The 23,167-nt window shown below is 45.8% G+C and overlaps 1 protein-coding gene across 2 annotated transcripts; it reads right to left on the bottom strand.

Moving 5' to 3' along the window:
• Positions 1-99: 99 nt before the first annotated feature.
• LOC109757006 (phosphatidylinositol transfer protein PDR17) lies at positions 100-5,127 on the bottom strand. 2 transcript variants are annotated; one of them, XM_020315832.4, is made up of 6 exons: positions 4,692-5,127; positions 2,359-2,448; positions 1,219-1,395; positions 1,039-1,137; positions 711-956; positions 100-567 (listed from the first exon to the last, which is right to left on the bottom strand). In XM_020315832.4, the coding sequence occupies exons 2-6, from the start codon at positions 2,419-2,421 to the stop codon at positions 274-276; spliced, it is 879 nt and encodes a 292-aa protein (XP_020171421.1). In that variant the 5' UTR covers positions 2,422-2,448; positions 4,692-5,127; the 3' UTR covers positions 100-273. The 2 variants fall into 2 exon arrangements, with proteins under 2 accessions (XP_020171421.1, XP_073352251.1); XM_073496150.1 differs by having other exon boundaries at positions 2,359-2,934; positions 3,083-4,783.
• Positions 5,128-23,167: the final 18,040 nt, after the last annotated feature.

Below are 23,167 nucleotides of genomic sequence, written 5' to 3'. Positions count from 1 at the left end.
TTTTGGGGAGTAACATGCCAGCATCGCTGACATGCGCCAAAGGGCTTTGGATTCTTCAGTGTGTCAAATTGTTGGCCAAGGGAATATAGGATTGTTGTATTAACTATTTTTGTAACATCACAAGCGAGATATTCTGCAGTTACATTTATTTATGCAAACATATCGATACATTCCTCTTCTCTTCCAGAGCTGTACCGAGAACCGTCACAGCGGCTCACTGAAGCTCCTCAACCAACTTTTGCAATAATAGATAAGATGGCTGGCCGATGTTCCTCAACTCGCTTTAGCAACAATTAGTGACGACTGCGGCTTAACCTCAGGAACCGAGTCCACGCTGACGACATGGTTAACATCTGCTGCCCAAAAGCTTGCTGTTTTGATGTCATCCTTTGTCATCAACTTAGAGTAATCTTCATGGTTGTACACGGCATTGTTCTTCCCTCCAAACTCCACAGGAAGGACTTCCGGATCAATGTGGTTGTACATAGTCTTCATGCTCTCATCGTTCTCCTTGTACACAAAGTTCAGTTTCTGGGCTGATTTCGGGTCAACCAGTACTTTGAGAACCTGAAAGCATTTGAAACATCCAAGTTGGAAAATTAGTATGGTACTTATTTGTATTGATCTATAGTTTTTTTTTCAAATCAAAGAGCTTCCTGGATAAAAAGGGGACATGCAACACTATGTTTTATGAAGTGGTAAGCCTACACCTTGAAAGAAGCCTCAAATACTTTGGGCGGATTGAACAGAAATGCAATTGAAAGCCTCTCCGGGTAATGGTTTTGCAGGACATTCATACAGTCTCTGGCAGTCTTGAAGGGGGTTGCATGGGCCAGTGTCCACCCTGTGAAGTCTATCAGCCACACCATTTTGTCATGACCTTCAGGCAGGCTGAGAACAGCATTCTCCAAGGTATATATAAGATACTGCAACTGCCCTTCGTGAGACGATGTATTCTGAAAGTGTTTCAACAAAAATTATACAGGTGAGTTCTAGGAGACTGGCAGTTCTGAACCAAGGAACATGTTGAGTTCCTACCTGCTTTGCCGGTCTCATTACAACCACGGTTCTGCCCTCTCTATCTGTGAAAGTTGCCCTGTACATTTTACCTGTTTCTGCTTCAACGGAAACATCCGGCTGAAAGGAAGAATAAAACAATTAAAGAAGAGTTTAGCTACTCGATGAAATGCAAGAAAGGAAAATGAAAAGAAAAATTACCCAGCGAATATCCTCAGGTCTCTTAGTTGCCCTCCACTTGAGACTTTCTTTCAGCATTTTTCTAGACTTGTCAACATTCCAGTTGCGGGCGTCGAGATATCTTATCAAGCATGCTTCATCGCAATATTTCTCTCCACGGCCAGATAAAGGCCCAAGAGCAGCTCTTAGTTCCTTGATCTGTCCCCAGGAGATTGTTACATGTGAGAATTGATTAGAAAATAGTAGACATGTTTGAATTAACAGACTAGAATAATAAATACGTGTAAACCCTGTATGCTTTATACAGATAACGATGAACACAAGTTCCTTGAACTAGTATTTTTATCACTGTAGTCCCCTTACGAGCTTCCAGTGAAGTGGAAAGATGAAAACGACTCCTAAGAGAGCTCCTGCAGGCTCTGGTTCCAAAGGGGATTACGGTGATTCTGTTGCAACATACAGATATATGTACAACTAGATGAAAGAATGCATGGTAAGACATTTCGTAGTCCTAAAATCTACATTGTGGGATTTTGTGCAAAACAAAATTTAACTAGTAGACTACATGAACTCTGAATTGCTGACAAAAGACTGTGCTAAGTAAAGACACATTTTGTCAAATGGTCATTATCATCAGAGGGTGAGATGTGATCATCCTTTGCAAGGAAGTATCTGAAGTACGTTATACAGATGGATTGATGCTTATATTCCTTTGAGCGGAACAACACACACAAACTGCACATAACTTTGTAATCGTGGAGTTGTCTGTGCATAAAACCGAGAATCGTTATCAATAAGCTGGAATGACAGCAAAATTAACTCATAACACAAGGACTGGGAATAAGCTGTTTGGGTCACAATAAATATAGTATGTATGCAGGAGATAAACTGACATAATACCCCTTTCTTCTTGATTTACCATGACATGATCTTTCGGGCTTCTACTTGGCTATATTACAGTTCGACCAACTCCATTTTATTACAAATGCAACTAAGGCTGAAGCCCAAGAGAGACAAATGCAGCCACCATGAATTTTTTTACCTTTTCTTTTCCTTGTTAGGAGGGGGGTCAACATTGTAATTTATTTACTAGAAGCCATAAAATCTGCATGCTAATAGTTCTCCACGAGGTAACCAGAATATGATAATTTTCAAAAATACCTTTGCTTGTCTCTGCTCAGCATCATCTGAATCAAAATGAGAAGCTTGCTTTTTCCGAAACATGTTCTCTTTAACTCAATGATGCTCAACCTTTAAACAGAAAAAGTATTTGGAACAAAATTAGGTGACAGTGGCCAACCCTTGTGCAAATCCACTTCAAATGTTCGAGTGCAGTTACATTTTAAATAGTACGTGCAAGAACTATCAAATATCTATTGAAGAATAACAGAATTTGAAATGATGGTCAATGAATATACTTGCCTGATCTTGCACAATTGATATGAATGCATATGTATGAAAAATGTAATTTCTTGTTTGACCAGACTTCCAAATAAGTTTATAGTGGCTTTTGAGAGAAACATAAACCTAGACTGGATGAAAAATATCAAGACTCTGAAAGTTCGTCGCAAATCCAACAAGAGATGCTTGATGTTATCTTACTTTTCTTTTGGTATTGTAAAAACTTCAACCACAACACTATAAAATGGAAATTACAGTTGCTCACAAGGTGATAATAATTCAAACTTCTCTCGTTGCTGGCGGCGCTGATTCAAACTTCTTTAAGTTTGACCAAGCCTAGAAGAAATATATTGACATCTACAACACCAAACTAATTTTGATACATTCATCATAAAATATATTTTCACACTATAAATATTTGATGTTATAGTTTCTGGGTAATTTTTTCTACAGGCTTGGTCAAATATGGAGAAGTTTGACTTACGGCATAGCTAGAACTTCAAATAGTTTGAAACGAAGTGCGTAAATATTCATACTCCAAAGTGTATATGTCCGAACATTACCAAACAATGAATCCTACCTACCATTACTGTGAACTCTGACTAAATTATACACCACAAATATTTGGACCCCATTTCCACACAAATCAATAAGAGCATTAACTTCAAATTGTCTATCAGTGCAAGACTATGGTTGCCTATTTCCCCTATTTGATACTATCATGTACCAGTTCAGTACGTACACCAGCCAAATGTCAAGCCTACTGGCGTGGTCCTAGTCACTGTACCAGACTATGATACGCAAAACACAAGCAGTGTTCACTCTATGAAAAAGTACAACCCCTTGATAGATCTGCTGTAGTGCTGTCAACCTCCTGTAACGCTACAGAACGGCAATTGAAGTTAGACGAATGGTGATAACAATATACCCCCTCCATTTCAAATCATTTGAGTTTGATCAACATCTGTAACACCAAATTATTTTCTTTAGGTTCATCATAAAATATATTTCCGGGCCACATATACTTATCATTGTGGATATTATCACCCACATTTTTGCATTAACTTGGTGAAAAATATTAGCACATTTTTCTGTAAACTAGACTCAGAACAAATCTATAACTTCGTATAATTTGAAACGGAGCGAGTATTCAAATTTCTAGCCTATTAATGCATAGTATACTTTGTGTGTCAATATCCATACTTGAGACTACCAAACAATGAATCTTACCATATTGTCAAGTCCGAATGGATTACAGACCACAAATATTTTTTTGCATAAATAAGAAAGAACATTGATTTATAAATTGTCTCTATCAGCGCAAAACGATGGGTGCCTCTTTCCCTTGTTTTGCTATCATGTATCAATTCGGCACGTACAGCAGGCAAATGTCAAGCCTATTGACGTCGTCCTAAACTCCTAATCACTACTGTACCACACTATGACACAGAAAACACATGCAATTTCGCTCAATGGAAAAGTACAACCTCTAGAAACAATCGTGGTACTATCTGTCAAGCAATGCTACACAAAGGCCAAGTAAACCGACGGTGGCTGTAATTTGGCACCAAGTCGGACCGCGACATCCATTTTCTCAAATCACGTGGCCGGGAAATGTGCCTAAGCATTCAACTCTGACTTTTAAGGGAAAAGTTTGTGGAAACTGAAGGTTCGACGCGTTACTTTTTATCATCTAGATCGATGGGCAGGAATCCCAGATATCCCAAGGCAACACGAATCGGAAAGAAATAAGAAGAGGCTCACAAGGAAATAGGCTAAAGATTTCGGGATATACTTAAAGCTCTATTGTTGGTGCTACGGAGCTTTCCCCCCTGAAGATGAACATGTTCTGATGTTCATACTAGCAGAGTTACGGTTAAATGAAACAGAGAATGACAGATTCCTGATGAATGGTTTCACAGAGACAAGCGCAAGATTTATCAATCACCAGGGGCAGGGAATACAACCCGGGCACGAGGAGTTCAATACATCATCAGAATATGAATGGGCAAGAATCCACCACAGCAGTTGTCAATCCAGCAGGACAAACAAGACCAAGAAATGAAAACTGAATCAAGAATAAATCTCCATACCAGGATGGCAGGATCGACCTCGACGGGAGCCCCGGCAGACGAAGCAGACCTGCGAGTATGGCAAGAACCGGGGTTCCGAGAGAGTCCCTGACGCAATGGCGGCGAGACCTGGACAGGCGTTAAAAAGAGAGATGGCGAGAGAGTTGGACTGTGACTTTTCTCCTCCTGACCTCTCGGGAGCGCGAGACTAATCCAAGAGAAGGTGGGGGAGAGGGGAGACAGAGGGAGGAGCTGGGCCGGGGAAGCAACACGGAAACGACGGCGTGGAATGAATCCATGGAATCTCACGCTACTGTTGTTGATGTTGCGATGGGGAGGGATTTGGAGGAGCCGGCCATTCGGGGTCAGCTTGTGGACGATGAAGAGCTTTGCGGAGCGGTTAATGACTTGCGCCAAAGGGTTTTGGATTCTGACGGGTGGGATCGGGTCCGGTGGCGAACTTTCCTAGTACTTAGTGGACATCGCACCAGATGTGTAACGGGGCCCGTACTGCATGCATGTGAACGACTCGGCACGGGGACCCCCAAAATATCGCACAGGGGAAGGTCGGCAGTCCACGATACGGTACTAAGAGCATCTCCGGCCATTGAGCCCCTCAAGAGGCATTTTTCACGGCTTGGGGGGCTGTCGGCGTAAATTTTGACGGAATGAAAATGTTTTCGGCCGTGTTCACCCCCAAGGCCCACGCCATGCCCGCCCCAGGCCACGGCCGGCCCGGCCTCGCCGCCGAGCTCGCTCCTCCGCACGAGGGTTCGCTGGCCACCTCCGTCCCTGTGCGTACAAGTACTCGTACCCAGCTAGCTAGCTAGCAGAGCAGAGCCAATCGATTCGGCTGTGTGCGCGCTTGCTAGCTAGCTAGCTTGGCTCGTTTGAGCACAGGCGGCCAGCCACACCGGCGGCGTCCACGCGAACGTTGTCGTCCGGCAGCCGGACGGCGGCCTTTCGCGCCGGCCGGTCATCTCGAGCATGCTCTGACCGCTCGCTTCGCTCTTCCATCGCGCACCCTGCATCTTCGGCCCCGGCGTTGGCGCGCCCGCTTCACTGCGGTCGCTTCGTCCTGCGCCTGCATCGACCCTGACTCCGCGCAGGTCTGCGCCGCCCCGCTCGGCCTCCGCTCCTGCGCCGGCCGGTTCTGCCCGCGCCTCGGCCGTCTTCGCACTGGCCCGGCCTCCGCCCAAGCCCCCGGCGCCCAGCTACGCCGTCTCACTCCATTTGCACCCGCGTCCGGCCCTGCTCCCGAGCCGGCTGCTGCTCCGTGGTCGGCAGGAGGCTCCGCCGACGCGCCCGCCTCATCCCGGGCCGGTTGCGCCTTGGTCCTTCGTCGTCGGGTCCCCCGCACCTCCCGCTACTTGGCCCCGTGCCGCGTTGCCTCGCACACAGCCCCGCTCGTCCTCGCCCGAGCTCGCCCTGCCGCTGGCTTGCCGGCCGCCTCCCCGGACGGTTACGAGGCGCTGGAGAGGGATTCGGGGCTGGCCTTCGCCTCGAGCACGCTGGACGCCGACCACGCGCGCCCGAGCTGGACCCCGGACTCCTCTAGCGACGCTCCGCCTCGCGCCGACGCGCTCCGCGCTCGAGAGAGAGGGGCAGGGAGAGGAGAGAGGTTGTGGGACACGCGCAGCTGCTCGCCAGGGGGCTGGGTTTGGGGTGGGACTGCTGGCGTCAACTTTCTCTAAATCCGGCCAAAAGTGAGGCTTTGGGGGCGCGAGTGGGAGGATATTTTACTGCCGACGCCCAAAAAGTGGTCGTGGGGGCGTCTTGGGGGCCGGCTGGAGATGCTCTAACTCCGTATAGTTAGTGCCAAACTTTGACCATAGATTTAAGTAAGAAAATAATAATGCATGTCACTAAAAAATATATCATTGGATTCGTATTTGAACATAGTTTTCAGTGATATTATTTTCAGCTATATGCATTAACAATTTTTTAAAAGGAACACGCAGCATTCCATTATAAAGCAGTGCTGGCAGAATCTCCAGCTCCACAATCTGATACAAAGGATGGAAATTTGCCAAGCCAGATTTCCCATGTACTCCTACTCATGGTTGTGCCATGTGCAGCTAGAGTGTGTGCAGCATGGTTACATTCCCGGTTACAATGTTTGACAGATACATCAGATAAACCAACTCTAAATTGATATTTGATATCTCTAAAGATAGCACCTAGCTGTGAAAGATCATAAGTATTTGACATTATAGCCTGCTTTAGCAAAAGAGAGTCGGTTTCTATAATTAGCCGATCACATCCCATCCTGATTGCCACATTCACATCATAGAGCATCGCCAATGCTTCAGAGTGCAGAGCACCTACTAAATATTCCAAGTTTCCTGCTCCAGCCGCTATTAATGCACCTGTATCATTTCTTAGAATGAAGCCCCAACCTCCAGAATGAGTCTCCTCTTGAAAGGCGCCATCAGTGTTAAGCTTCATAATTCCCGGTGGAGGAGGAGTCCATCTTTGGATAGTGTTCTGTCTTGTGTGTTTGCTTGGCTGCACATTTTTCAGTGCATTACCAAGATAGTGGTTAATTGAGAAACATATTTTATCATTCAACCTGAGTCTATCTCCCACATTAGCTTTGTTTCTCTGGTGCCACCACATCCAAAGAAGAATGCAAGTTTTTATTTTCTTCTTCTTCTTCTTAAGCTCAAGAATTTCTTCCATGAATTTAAAAGAATCTGGGCATTCAAGTAGCCGAAGCCTGGTGTGTTCTAATAGAGCATGTCTCCATATGCCTTTTACCCTTTTGCATTTTAAAAAACAATGACCAGCATCTTCATCTTGTCTAAAGCACAGAGGGCAAATAGTGTCAATATTCATACTTCTGCGCTGAAGTTTTGTTCGTAATGGCAAACTGTAGGTGGTAATCCGCCATAAGAAATGTAGCACCTTGCCTGGCAGCGGCAGCGACCATAGTTTCTTCCAATTGAAAACATTATCTGCACTAGAAGAAGATGTCAGACCTACACGGGATTCCTGGTCGCGAATATCCACCGCCACTTTATATGCCAATTTAATAGAGAAAATACCTTTTTTGTCATAGTGCCAAGCTATGAAGTCGTCTATATCTTCATGGATAGGTATTTGTAGGACCATATTTGCATCCTCAGGTAGGAAGGTTTGTCGGACTAGATTTGCATCCCATGAACTTGTGGCAGGGTCAATTAGTTCTGAGACTTTCGTTATAAGATTGTGTCCTTTTTGTGATATTACTGTTCTTGTGCCGTCTCATGGGATCCATGGATCAGTCCAGACTTTTATGCTTTTACCATTCCCAACCCTCCATATAATGCCTCTTTTTAATAACTGTAAACCCTTCAGGATGCTGCGCCAAGTGTAAGAAATACCCTTCCTGGGAGTAGCTTCCAGAATTGACTTTCCTGGAAAATATTTTGCTGAGAGCACTTTAGCACATAATGATGAAGGATGTTGAATGATTCTCCATGCTTGCCTGGCTAACATAGCTAGATTAAAACAATATAGATCTCTGAAACCCATCCCTCCGTCCTTTTTTGGCTTCGACAATTTATCCCAGGAGACCCAATGCATTTTATTTTGCTTATCAACTTGACTCCACCAGTAGCGTCCTATCATCGAGCTGAGGTCATCGCATATAGACTTTGTTATATCAAAGCAAGCACTACAAAAAAAGACACATCCGTGACATTTTGGGCCGAACGAATTTTTTTTCTGTCATACATATGACACTTCTATGACGATAATTGTGACAAAACCCGATATCATCATAGATGTGGTGGGCTCCTACTTCTATGACAAAAAATCATGACAGAAAATGGGCTTTTCGTCCTGGGCGGGCCGGAGACGCAGCTGCATGACATTCTTTGGGCCGTCCATGACGGAAAAAACCATGGTAGAAGCGAGGGCGAGGAAAATTTCGGGGAGTTCCCGGTTATGGTGGGAGGTCGGGGGCCGAGCGATGCGCGTTTCTCTCGTACACGTACGCGCGTGTGTGCGAGGAGTTGGCTCTAACTGAACCCGAGCGATTGCACTGCAGGCTACGCGTTACTGAACCCGAGCGATCGATCGATGGCTGTTAACTGAACCCGATCGAGCGATTCCTTCACTACTGCTTCTAACTGAAGCCGATCGATGATGCCTCTGGGATGAACAGTGAGCGTTGCGGGGGGGGGGGGGGGTTGGATGAACAGTGAGCGGTGGCGTTGCCTCTGGATGAACAGTAGACGATGGAGGGGTGCCCGTGGAGGGGTGGTTGAACAGGACCCCGTGGTGTGGAGGGCTGGATGAACAGTAGACGGTGGAAGGGTGCCCGTGGAGGGGTGGTTGAACAGGACCCCGTGGTGTGGAGGGCTGGATGAACAGTAGACGGTGGAGGGGTGCCCGTGGAGGGGTGGTTGAACAGTAGCTGGTGGAGTAGTGCGCGGTGGAGGCTGGATGAATAGGAGCCCGTAGAGGCTGGAGGAGGTCGACGGTAGCCTGTGGAGGCTGGAGGAGGTCGACGGTGGAGATGAACAGTATCCCGTGGAGTCCCGTTTTGCGGTACGCCACACCCCTCCCGATGAACAGGACCCCCGTTTCGACCGTAGGAGGTCCGTTTCATCCGTTTTGCAGTACGCCACACCCCTCCCGATCAACAGGACCCCCGTTTCGACCATAGGAGGTCCGTTTCGTCCGTTTTGCGGTACGCCACACCCCTCCCGATCAACAGGACCCCCGTTTCGACCGTAGGAGGTCCGTTTCCTCCGTTTTGCGGTACGCCACACCCCTCCCGATCAACAGGACCCCCATTTCGACCGTAGGAAGTCCGTTTCCTCCGTTTTGCGGTACGCCACACTCCTTCCGATCAACAGGACCCCCATTTCGACCGTAGGAGGTCTGTTTCCTCCGTTTTGCGGTACGCCACACCCCTCCCCATGAACACGACGCATTCCGTTGCCTCCCCATGAACACGACGCATTCCGTTGCCTCCCCATGAACATGACGACGACGCTGTTTCTCCGTTCCGACCCAGCCATGTACACGAGCCCTGGCCGTACGTATGCGCGAGTAGGCGTTCGAGATCCCGCCCGTATGTACACATACGTGGCCATATTTTCTTTCTTGCACCCTGGCTGCTGTACGTACGTGTACATGCTACGTGCACGCCTCTACTACGACACGTACGCGCCTCTACTACGACACGTGCGCGCCTCTACATCCACCAGTATATATGTACGTACACGTTCGCGACCAGAATGACAACGCTACGTACGCTTCGACCAGGTGTGTCCCGACTGTCAGGCACTTCCTTGCCTGCGAAGATGTAGCTGGTGGGTCCCAGCAGTCAGGGGGGCGGATCATTTTTTTTGCCCGGACGCACTTCCTTGCGTGCGAAGATGTAGCTGGTGGGTCCCAGCAGTCAGGGGCAAATGTTTTTTTTGCGAAATACGGTGGCCCGTCCGGTGGGTCCCCGCTGTCAGGTGGAGAAATAATTATTTTGCACGTAATAAGGAGGCACTTCCTTGCTGCGGCCGTGGACCCAGCTGTCAGCCTCTCCACGTACAGTCCACGTCCGATGGAAGCCGTTCCTTGACCACGTTGACCACGCTGCGCCGAGAGCACCAGGGCGGTGGACGACGGCGAGGCCTAGGAAGGGGACGACGCGGAGCCGGGGAAGACGCGGCAGTGGATGCCCATGCGTAGAGGAGTACGAGGGTTCACTGGACCGCCGACGCTTGTTTGAGCGGCTGGAGCAGGAAGAGCAGAGATTGAAGAAGCACGACGGCCGTTGGATGGCCATCCAACAGTCACTGGTTGTGCGTCAACCTTTTTTTTAGGAAAGCCTCAAATCTGTGGAAAACAGCATACAGCCCATCTGCCATTATTTCTAATAATTTACAGCCCATTTGCTAATTATTAAGGTATTTTTTGGAGCCCATATTCTTTTTGTTAGCATTACAGCCCATATTGTGGCCACGGTTAAAAAATTATACGAAATTTTGCATATTTCGGTGCGGTCCGAACTGTTTTTAATCCCGAAATTTCGACTCACATTCAAACCGATTTTAAAAATAAATGTATATCAATATAAAATCCAACAAATTCTCCACGCATAAAAATTAATGTAATTTAAAATCTCGAAATGAAAAAAAAATATTTAAAACTAATTGCCGGTTTGATGTGTTTTAAAAATGTACATCCCATTTCTCATTACTGATGGGCCATTTTCTCGGCCAGCCGAATGAAAGCTCTCCTTGTCTTGAAAGATTTGCAGCCCAACAGGCCTGACAAAGCGACTTACTTGGCAAATCACAAAAAAACTAAGCTGTGGCCGTGGACCCATCTGTCAGCCTCTCCACGTACAGTACTCTTCAGATGGAAGTCATTCCTTGACCACGTTGACCACGCCGCGCGGAGAGCACCACGGCGGTGGACGACGGCGAGGCCTAGAAAGGGGACGACACGGAGCCGGGGAAGACGCGGCAGTGGAAGCCCGCGCGGAGAGGAGTACGAGGGTTCACTGGTTCGGCTGCGGTGTGAGGCTGCCGTTGAAGGAAATATGCCCTAGAGGCAATAATAAAGTTATTATTTATTTCCTTATTTCATGATAAATGTTTATTATTCATGCTAGAATTGTATTAACCGGAAACATAATACATGTGTGAGTACATAGACAAACAGAGTGTCACTAGTATGCCTCTACTTGACTAGCTCGTTGATCAAAGATGGTTATGTTTCCTAGCCATAGACATGAGTTGTCATTTGATTAACGGGATCACATCATTAGGAGAATGATGTGATTGACTTGACCCATTCCGTTAGCTCAGCACACAATCGTTTAGTATGTTGCTAATGCTTTCTTCATGACTTATACATGTTCCTATGACTATGAGATTATGCAACTCCCGTTTACCGGAGGAACACTTTGTGTGCTACCAAACGTCACAACGTAACTGGGTGATTATAAAGGTGCTCTACAGGTGTCTCCAAAGGTACTTGTTGGGTTGGCGTATTTCGAGATTAGGATTTGTCACTCCGATTGTCGGAGAGGTATCTCTGGGCCCACTTGGTAATGCACATCACTTAAAGCCTTGCAAGCATTGCAACTAATGAGTTAGTTGCGGGATGATGTATTACGAAATGAGTAAAGAGACTTGCCGGTAACGAGATTGAACTAGGTATTGAGATACCGACGATCGAATCTCGGGCAAGTAACATACCGATGACAAAGGGAACAACGTATGTTGTTATGCGGTTTGACCGATAAAGATCTTCGTAGAATATGTGGGAGCCAATATGAGCATCCAGGTTCCGCTATTGGTTATTGACCGGAGACGTGTCTCGGTCATGTCTACATAGTTCTCGAACCCGTAGGGTCCGCACGCTTAAAGTTAGATGACGGTTATATTATGAGTTTATGTGTTTTTGATGTACCGAAGGAGTTCAGAGTCCCGGATGAGATCAGGGACATGACGAGGAGTCTCGAAATGGTCAAGACGTAAAGATCGATATATTGGACGACTATATTCGGACATCGGAAAGGTTCCGAGTGATTCGGGTATTTTTCGGAGTACCGGACGTTACGGGAATTCGTATTGGGCCTTAATGGGCCAGACGGGAAAGAAGAGAAAGGCCCCAAAGGGTGGCCGCACCCCTCCCCATGGACTAGTCCGAATTGGACTAGGGAGGGGGGGCGCCCCCTTCCTTCCTTCTCCTTTTCCCTTCCCTTCTCCTACTCCAACAAGGAAAGGAGGAGTCCTACTCCCGGTGAGAGTAGGACTCCCCCCTTGGCGCGCCCTCCTCCTAGGCCGGCCGCCTCCCCCCTTGCTCCTTTATATATGGGGGCAGGGGGCACCCCAAACACACAACAATTGATCTCTTCATCTCTTAGCCGTGTGTGGTGCCCCCCTCCACCATAATCCACCTCGATAATATCGTACCGGTGCTTAGGCGAAGCCCTGCTTTGGTAGAACATCATCATCGTCACCACGCCGTCGTGCTGACGAAACTCTCCCTCAACACTCGGCTGGATCGGAGTTCGAGGGACGTCATCGGGCTGAACGTGTGCTGAACTCGGAGGTGCCGTGTGTTCGGTACTTGATCGGTCGGATCGTGAAGACGTACGGCTACATCAACCGCGTTGTGCCAACGCTTCCGCTTTCGGTCTACGAGGGTACGTGGACAACACTCTCTCTTCTCGTTGCTATGCATCACCATGATCTTGCGTGTGCGTAGGAAATTTTTTGAAATTACTACGATCCCCAACAGTGGCATCCGAGCCTGGTTTTATGCGTAGATGTCATATGCACGAGTAGAACACAAGTGAGTTGTGGGCGATATAAGTCATACTGCTTACCAGCATGTCATACTTTGGTTCGGCGGTATTGTTGGATGAAGTGGCCCGGACCGACATTACGCGTACACTTACGCGAGACTGGTTCTACCGACGTGCTTTGCACACAGGTGGCTGGCGGGTGTCAGTTTCTCCAACTTTAGTTGAACCGAGTGTGGCTACGCCCGGTCCTTGCGAAGGTTAAAACAACACCAACTTGACAAACTATCGTTGTGGTTTTGATGCGTAGGTAAGAACGGTTCTTGCTAAGCCCATAGCAGCCACGTAAAATTTGCAACAACAAAGTAGAGGACGTCTAACTTGTTTTTGCAGGGCATGTTGTGATGTTATATGGTCAAGACATGATGCTAAATTTTATTGTATGAGATGACCATGTTTTGTAACCGAGTTATCGGCAACTGGCAGGAGCCATATGGTTGTCACTTTATTATATGCAATGCAATCGCCCTGTAATGCTTTACTTTATCACTAAGCGGTAGCGATAGTCGTAGAAGCATAAGATTGGCGAGACGACAACGATGCTACGATGGAGATCAAGGTGTCGCGCCGGTGACGATGGTGATCATGACGGTGCTTCGGAGATGGAGATCACAAGCACAAGATGATGATGGCCATATCATATCACTTATATTGATTGCATGTGATGTTTATCTTTTATGCATCTTATCTTGCTTTGATTGACGGTAGCATTATAAGATGATCTCTCACTAAATTATCAAGGTATAAGTGCACCGTTGCGAAAGTTCTTCGTGCTGAGACACCACGTGATGATCGGGTGTGATAGGCTCTACGTTCAAATGCAACGGGTGCAAAACAGTTGCACACGCGGAATACTCAGGTTAAACTTGACGAGCCTAGCATATAATAGATATGGCCTCGGAACACTGAGACCGAAAGGTCGAGCGTGAATCATATAGTAGATATGATCAACATAGTGATGTTCACCATTAAAACTACTCCATCTCACGTGATGATCGGACATGGTTTAGTTGATTTGGATCACGTGATCACTTAGAGGATTAGAGGGATGTCTATCTAAGTGGGAGTTCTTAAGTAATATGATTAATTGAACTTAAATTTATCATGAACTTAGTCCTGGTAGTATTAGCATATCTATGTTGTAGATCAATAGCTCACGTTTTGCTCCCCTGTTTTATTTTGATATGTTCCTAGAGAAAACTAAGTTGAAAGATGTTAGTAGCAATGATGCGAACTTGGTCCGTGATATGAGGATTAACCTCATTGCTGCACGGAAGTATTATGTCCTTGATGCACCGCTAGGTGACAGACCTATTGCAGGAGCAGATGCAGACGTTATGAATGTTTGACAAAATCTCGGTATGATGACTACTTGATAGTTTAGTGCACCATGCTTTACGGCTTAGAACCGGGACTTCAAAAATGTTTTGAACGCCACAGAGCATATAAAATGTTCTAAGAGTTGAAATTGGTATTTCATACTCATGCCCGTGTCGAGAGGTATGAGACCTCTGACAGTACTTTGCCTACAAGATGGAGGAGAATTGCTCAGCTAGTGAGCATGTGCTCAGAATGTCTGAGTACTACAATCACTTGAATCAAGTGGGAGTTAATTTTCCAGATAAGATAGTGATTGACAGAGTTCTCTAGTCACTATCACCAAGTTACTAGAACTTCGTGATGAACTATAATATGCAAGGGATAACGGAAACGATTCCCAAGCTCTTCATGATGCTGAAATCGACGAAGGTAGAAATGAAGAAAAACATCAAGTGTTGATGGTTGACAAGACCACTAGTTTCAAGAAAAGGGCAAAGGGAAGAAGGGGAACTTCAAGAAGAACGGCAAGCGAGTTGCTGCTCAAGTGAAGAAGCCCAAGTCTGGACCTAAGCCTGAGACTGACTGCTTCTACTGCAAAGGAACTGGTCACTGGAAGCGGAACTGCCCCAAGTATTTGGCGGATAAGAAGGATGGCAAAGTGAACAAAGGTATATTTGATATACATGTTATTGATGTGTACTTTACTAGTGTTTATAGCAACCCCTCAGTATTTGATACTAGTTCAGTTGCTAAGATTAGTAACTCGAAACGGGAGTTGCAGAATAAGCAGAGACTAGTTAAGGGTGAAGTGACGATGTGTGTTGGAAGTGGTTCCAAGATTGATATGATCATCATCGCAGACTCCCTATACTTTCGGGATTAGTATTGAACCTAAATAAGTGTTATTTGGTGTTTGCGTTGAGCATGAATATGATTTGATCATGTTTATTGCAATACGGTTATTCATTTAAGTTAGAGAATAATTGTTGTTCTGTTTACATGAATAAAACCTTATATGGTTACACACCCAATGAAAATGGTTCGTTGGATCTCGATCATAGTGATACACATATTCATAATATTGAAGCCAAAAGATGCAAAGTTAATAATGATAGTGCAACTTATTTGTGGCACCGCCGTTTAGGCCATATTGGTGTAAATCGCATGAAGAAACTCCATGCTGATGGGATTTTGGAATCACTTGATTATGAATCACTTGATGCTTGCGAACCATGCCTTATGGGCAAGATGACTAAAACTCCGTTCTCCGGAACAATGGAGCAAGCAACTGGCTTATTGGAAATAATACATACTGATGTATGCGATCCGATGAGTGTTGAGGCTTGCGGCGGGTATCGTTATTTTCTGACCTTCACAGATAATTTGAGCAGATATGGGTATATCTACTTGATGAAACATAAGTCTGAAAAATTTGAAAAGTTCAAAGAATTTCAGAGTGAAGTGGAAAATCATCGTGACAAGAAAATAAAGTTTCTAAGATCTGATCGCGGAGACAAATATTTGAGTTACGAGTTTGGTCTTCAATTAAAACAATGTGGAATAGTTTCACAAATTCGTGCCACCTGGAACACCACAGCATAATGGTGTGTCCGAACATCATAATCGTACTTTATTGGATATAGTGCAATCTATGATGTCTCTTACCGATTTACCACTATCGTTCTGGGGTTATGCATTAGAGACAACTGCATTCACATTAAATAGGGCACCATCTAAATCCGTTGAGACGACGCCTTATGAACTGTGGTTTGGCAAGAAACCAAAGTTGTCGTTTCTTAAAGTTTGGGGTTGCGATGCTTATGTGAAAAAGTTTCATCCTGATAAGTTCAAACCCAAATCGGAAAAATGTGTCTTCATAGGATACCCAAAGGAGACTATTGGGTACACCTTCTATCACAGATCCGAAGGCAAGACATTCGTTGCTAAGAATGGATCCTTTCTAGAGAAGGAGTTCTCTCGAAAGAAGTGAGTGGGAGGAAAGTAGAACTTGATGAGGTAACTGTACCTGCTCCCTTATTGGAAAGTAGTTCATCACAGAAATCTGTTCCTGTGACTCCTACACCAATTAGTGAGGAAGCTAATGATGATGATCATGTAACTTCATATCAAGTTACTACCGAACCTCGTAGGTCAACCAGAGTGAGATCCACACCAGAGTGGTACGGTAATCCTATTCTGGAGGTCATGTTACTTGACCATGACGAACCTACGAACTATGAGGAAGCGATGATGAGCCCAGATTCCGCGAAATGGTTTGAGGCCATGAAATCTGAGATGGGATCCATGTATGAGAGCAAAGTATGGACTTTGATTGATTGCCCAATGATCGGCGAGCCATTGAGATTAAATGGATCTTCAAGAGGAAGACGGACGCTGATAGTAGTGTTACTATCTACAAAGCTAGAATTGTCGCAAAAAGTTTTTCGACAAGTTCAAGGTGTTGACTACGATGAGAGTTTCTCACTCATATCTATGCTTAAGTCTGTCTGAATCATGTTAGCAATTGCCGCATTTTATGAAATCTGGCAAATGGATAAACAAAACTGCATTCCTTAATGGATTTATTAAAGAAGAGTTGTATATGATGCAACCAGAAGGTTTTGGCGATCCTAAAGGTGTTGACAAAATGTGCAAGCTCCAGCGATCCATCTATGGACTGGTGCAAGCATCTCGGAGTTGGAATATACGCTTTGATGAGTTGATCAAAGCATATAGTTTTATACAGACTTGCGGTGAAGCCTGTATCTACAAGAAAGTGAGTGGGAGCACTACAACATTTCTGATAAGTATATGTGAATGACATATTGTTGATCGGAAATAATGTAGAATTATTCTGCAAAGCATAAAGGAGTGTTTGAAAGGAGTTTTTCAAAGAAAGACCTGGGTGAAGCTGCTTACATATTGAGCATCAAGATCTATAGAGATAGATCAAAACACTTGATAAGTTTTTTCAATGAGTACATACCTTGACAAGATTTTGAAGTAGTTCAAAATGGAACAGTCAAAGAAGAGTTCTTGCCTGTGTTACAAAGTGTGAAATTGAGTAAGACTCAAAACCCGACCACGACAGAAGATAGAAAGAGAATGAAAGTCATTCCCTATGTCTCAACCATAGGTTCTATAAAGTATGCCATGCTATGTACCAGATCTATTGTATACCCTACACTGATTTTGGCAAGGGAGTACAATAGTGATCTAGGAGTAGATCACTGGACAGCGGTCAAAATTATCCTTAGTGGAATAAGGATATGTTTCTCGATTATGGAGGTGACAAAAAGGTTCGTCGTAAAGGGTTACATCAATACAAGTTTTGGCACCGACCCAGATGACTCTAAGTCTTAATCTGGATACATATTGAAAGTGGGAGCAATTAGCTAAAGTAGCTCCGAGCAGAGCATTGTAGACTTAGAAATTTGCAAAATACATACGGATCTGAATATGGCAGACCCGTTGACTAAACTTCTCTCACAAGCAAAACAATATCACACCTTAGTACTCTTTGGGTGTTAATCACATAGCGATGTGAACTAGATTATTGAGTCTAGTAAACCCTTTGGGTGTTGGTCACATGACGATGTGAACTATGGGTGTTAATCACATGTTGATGTGAATTATTGATGTTAAATCACATGGCGATGTGATCTAGATTATTGACTCTAGTGCAAGTGGGAGACTGAAGGAAATATGCGGTAGAGGCAATAATAAAGTTATTATTTATTTCCTTATTTCATGATCAATGTTTATTATTCATGCTAGAATTGTATTAACCGGAAACATAATACATGTGTGAGTACATAGACAAACAGAGTGTCACTAGTATGCCTCTACTTGACTAGCTCGTTGATCAAAGATGGTTATGTTTCCTAGCCATAGACATGAGTTGTCATTTGATTAACGGGATCACATCATTAGGAGAATGATGTGATTGACTTGACCCATTCCGTTAGCTCAGCACACGATCGTTTAGTATGTTGCTAATGCTTTCTTCATGACTTATACAGGTTCCTATGACTATGAGATTATGCAACTCCCGTTTACCGGAGGAACACTTTGTGTGCTACCAAACGTCACAACGTAACTGGGTGATTATAAAGGTGCTCTACAGGTGTCTCCAAAGGTACTTGTTCGGTTGGCGTATTTCGAGATTAGGATTTGTCACTCTGATTGTCGGAGAGGTATCTCTGGGCCCACTTGGTAATGCACATCACTTAAAGCCTTGCAAGCATTGCAACTAATAAGTTAGTTGCGGGATGATGTATTATGAAACGAGTAAAGAGACTTGCCAGTAACGAGATTGAACTAGGTATTGAGATACCGACGATCGAATCTCGGGCAAGTAACATACCGATGACAAAGGGAACAACGTATGTTGTTATGCGGTTTGACCGATAAAGATCTTCGTAGAATATGTGGGAGCCAATATGAGCATCCAGGTTCCGCTATTGGTTATTGACCGGAGACGTGTCTCGGTCATGTCTACATAGTTCTCGAACCCGTAGGGTCCGCACGCTTAAAGTTAGATGACGGTTATATTATGAGTTTATGTGTTTTTGATGTACCGAAGGAGTTCGGAGTCCCGGATGAGATCAGGGACATGACGAGGAGTCTCGAAATGGTCGAGACGTAAAGATCGATATATTGGACGACTATATTCGGACATCGGGAAGGTTCCGAGTGATTCGGGTATTTTTCGGAGTACCGGACGTTACGGGAATTCGTATTGGGCCTTAATGGGCCATACGGGAAAGGAGAGAAAGGCCCCAAAGGGTGGCCGCACCCCTCCCCATGGACTAGTCCGAATTGGACTAGGGAGGGGGGCGCCCCCTTCCTTCCTTCTCCTTCTCCCTTCCCTTCTCCTACTCCAACAAGGAAAGGAGGAGTCCTACTCCCGGTGGGAGTAGGACTCCCCCCTTGGCGCGCCCTCCTCCTAGGCCGGCCGCCTCCCCCTTGCTCCTTTATATACGGGGGCAGGGGGCACCCCAAACACACAACAATTGATCTCTTCATCTCTTAGCCGTGTGCGGTGCCCCCCTCCACCATAATCCACCTCGATAATATCGTACCGGTGCTTAGGCGAAGCCCTGCGTCGGTAGAACATCATCATCGTCACCACGCCGTCGTGCTGACGAAACTCTCCCTCAACACTCGGCTAGATCGGAGTTCGAGGGACGTCATCGGGCTGAACGTGTGCTGAACTCGGAGGTGCCGTGCGTTCTGTACTTGATCGGTCGGATCGTGAAGACGTACGGCTACATCAACCGCGTTGTGCTAACGCTTCCGCTTTCGGTCTACGAGGGTACGTGGACAACACTCTCCCTTCTCGTTGCTATGCATCACCATTATCTTGCGTGTGCGTAGGATTTTTTTGAAATTACTACGTTCCCCAACAGCCGTCGCCGCAGGGCCTAGCCAGCGGTGGGAGTAGTAGGGGGCGGTGAGGCCTTCGCGGCAGCATAGCCGGCCACAGGAGGCAGGAGCATGCGGCACGACCGGCGCTGCTTTGGGCGGCTGGAGCAACAAGACCAGAGGTTGAAGAAGCACTACGGCCGTTGGATGGACATTGTACGGTCACTGGAGCTAGAATCGTTCATATTGACTAAGTTGACAAAGCCCTTCGTCCCTGTCAACTTAGTAGGCCCACAAGTCAGCCTCCCACCAAGGTGGGTCCCAGCTAGCCGGGGGAGTATTCATTTTTTTTGTGCGTAATAAGGAGGCACTTCCGGTGGGTCTGAGTTGACAGCGGGGGGAACGTTTTTTTCGCGAAATACGGTGGCCCGTCAGGTGGGTCCCAGCAGTCAGGGGGCAAACGTTTTTTTCGCAAAATACGGTGGCCCGTCCAGTGGGTCCCTGCTGTCAGTTGGAGGAATCATTATTTTCCGCGTAATAAGGAGGCACTTACTTGCTGTGGCCGTGGACCCAGCTGAGACTCTCCATGTATAGTATACTTCCGATGGAAGTCGTTCCTTGACCACGTTGACCTCGCCGCGTTCCGTTGCATGCATGCGTCCATGGGCGTGGTGCGTCCCCACTGTCAGCCTCTCACGTACAGTCATCTTCCGATGACTCTCGGTTGTTGACCACGTTGACCACACCGTGCCGAGCGCACCCAGACTGGAACGGCCCGGAGATGGGGAAGACGGGGCAGTGGAGTCGCAGATGGAGAGGAGTGGGAAACTTCACTGGTTCGGGTGCGCGGCAGCACAGCCGTGGTGCCGCCCACGGGAGACAGGAGCAAGAACAGAGGTTGAAGAAGGAGTACGGCTGTTGGATTAACGTCCAACGGTCCAGCTGCTAGAATCATTTGTTGATTAAGTTGACAAAGCCGTGCGTACACGTCCGCTTAGTAGGCCCACAAGTCAGTCACCAAATCTGACGGGTCCCAGCTGTCAACGGGATGAATAATTTTTTCCGCAAAACAAGGATGCACTTCCTTCCGTGCGAAGATACAGCCGGTGGGTCCCAGCTGTCAGGTGGAGAAATAACTTTTTTTCGCAAAACAAGGAGGTCCCTCCTCTAGCTGGTTCGAATCCAAACCTAGACTATGACTATATATGGTGCTATGCTACTCTGCAAGTAATGAAACTGACATATCCAACGTTCGCTTCTCCTCTTCTCTACTTACTCTGCCTAGCATCAGAAGCTCTGGCCGCAGCAACCATGTCCGTTGGCTGCTCGTCCACCTGCTCTTCAGTAGGCAACAACCAGATATGCGCCAAGTCGCCACCCGTACCATCGCCTGTGGGTCTCATCACACCCCCGCCGGCACGCGCACCGCAGCCAATTGCTCATCGCAACCCGCTGCTGTTGGTGTGATGCCACTGCTGCAAATCACGCAGAGTCATCCGTCACGTCTCACCCTGGCCGAGTCTTCTACAAATGCCCGAATCATGGGGTAATAATATGTTTAAGTGTTGTTCTGCTGCTTTCAGTTGCTGATTTTTTTAATAGTTTGGTTGATGATCTTCCAATTTGATTCGTGCAGAAAAGGGAAGATTCGTGTGATTTGTATTTCTGGGAAGTTGCTGATATGGGGAAATGCAACTACGCTGATTATTTGGTTAGCCGAGGAATCCCAATACCAGCAGGTTGGGGTGTTGGACAAGTAACTGAAGGAACGGCAGAAGAGGAAGATGCAGAGCAGAAGGTTAAAGATGCAGTTCCTCTGATCATGGCCAAGCAACAGCTGCTGAACGGCCTTGACAGCAATGAGGAGATGAAAGAGCTTGTGAAGATAATGGGCAAAATCGATGTGTTGTATGTAGCACTCGTGATGTATTAAGTGGCTACGACATGAGCACTTTGCTGAAACTAGTAATGAATGAAACCTGTGTAGCAGGCTGGGTGTAGTGTTGTGAACATCTAATGATTTCTATTAACGGAAATCAGGGGGTATCCCCTTTTGCTCATATAAATAAATAAATAGCAGAGGCCCTATCGGGTCAGCTTTGTTCTCATTCGAAGACGTCGAGCAAATTGCAGTCCAACAACAAACTATGTCATCAAATTCAAGTTTCACAGCCAAATATGAGTACAACTAAACAACAATGTCATCATGTTTTAGTTGTCATACAATCACCAAACACAAATCAGCATACATAACAAGTGATGTTCTCACAGCAAAATACTAAACAACATGTTCATCAGGTTTCAGTTGTCATAGCAAACACAATTTCACATAGTAGATAAAAAAACGTCTTCTGACAGGCAAATACGACAAAAGCAATGTAATCATCATCCGCAGCAGCAGCGTCAACATCTTCGTCATGTGTATCAGTCTGAATCGTAATTCCCCACGGTGTCATCTTCTTCTTCGTCCTCAACGTCCTCGAACGTTGGCTTCTTCTTGATCAACTCTTGTATGTCCACAGCACGACAAGCAATCTTTTCGCCGGCGTCATTGACGTGATGGTTCTCAAAGATATTAGGAACATCTGTGTTATCTTGTACATCAGGAGCAGTGTAAGCATCATCTTGTTGTGCAACTTCATTAAACGAATTCCTCTGCTCAAACCTTTGCAATACTCTCCAGTCATCGCTACGTGCAAATGTGTCTTCCAAGAAAAATATCTGTGTTGCTTGATTTTCCAAAATAAAAGGCTCATTGGTCTGGTACGCCGCCTTGACATTGATGGATTTGAAATAATCATCAGCTCTGGGTTTTGCGATCCTGGAAAACAGGTTATACCAACGACATCACAACAGAACCACACACCGATGATCCTCGGAACTGGAGATATACTGCAACTGAACAATGTCTGTTATGTTAGCATACATTTCAGTTGTCTCTTTGTCATACGTATCCGTGCTCATGATGGCACTGTTTTGTGTCTTCCTGCCTTCGTCTCGTGCAAGGGTGTTGTAGCGCACATCTCCAACAACGCAAGATTCATAATGTCTTACCCGAGTATCAGGACCCATTGCTAGTGAGTAAAGGGCATCATCAACTGCCTGCCCATCCTCCCGCATCTTCTTAACCTATGGTTAGAAAATAGGCAAGCTGATCATCTTATGTACTCAATATATTAAAAAAACTGACAGTGCACTTCGAAAGCTTACATGGTTCTTGAACCATTTCACAAATCCTGCCATAACCAGTTTGTCAATGTTTCTTGGATTTTGTGGCAGTAACCCCTCTTTGTAGATGCTGCACAACATAGTGATCGCGTCAAACATCTAAATATATAAGAATGTGCTGCAAGTTTAGTAGATTACGATATATAAGCTGCAGTACTGCACTTACTTGATATAAGGTAGTATCTCAGGACAGTTATTCAACACATACCAAACCATTTTGTCCAAATCTTTAGGTTTGTCCTCTTGTCGACTCTTCCCTATAACTCGAACAGAA

Source organism: Aegilops tauschii, chromosome 4, assembly GCF_002575655.3.
Source record: "Aegilops tauschii subsp. strangulata cultivar AL8/78 chromosome 4, Aet v6.0, whole genome shotgun sequence".
NCBI lineage: Eukaryota > Viridiplantae > Streptophyta > Magnoliopsida > Poales > Poaceae > Aegilops > Aegilops tauschii.
Note: the sequence above shows the minus strand (reverse complement) of the source record. Positions and strands in the feature narration are given on the sequence as shown.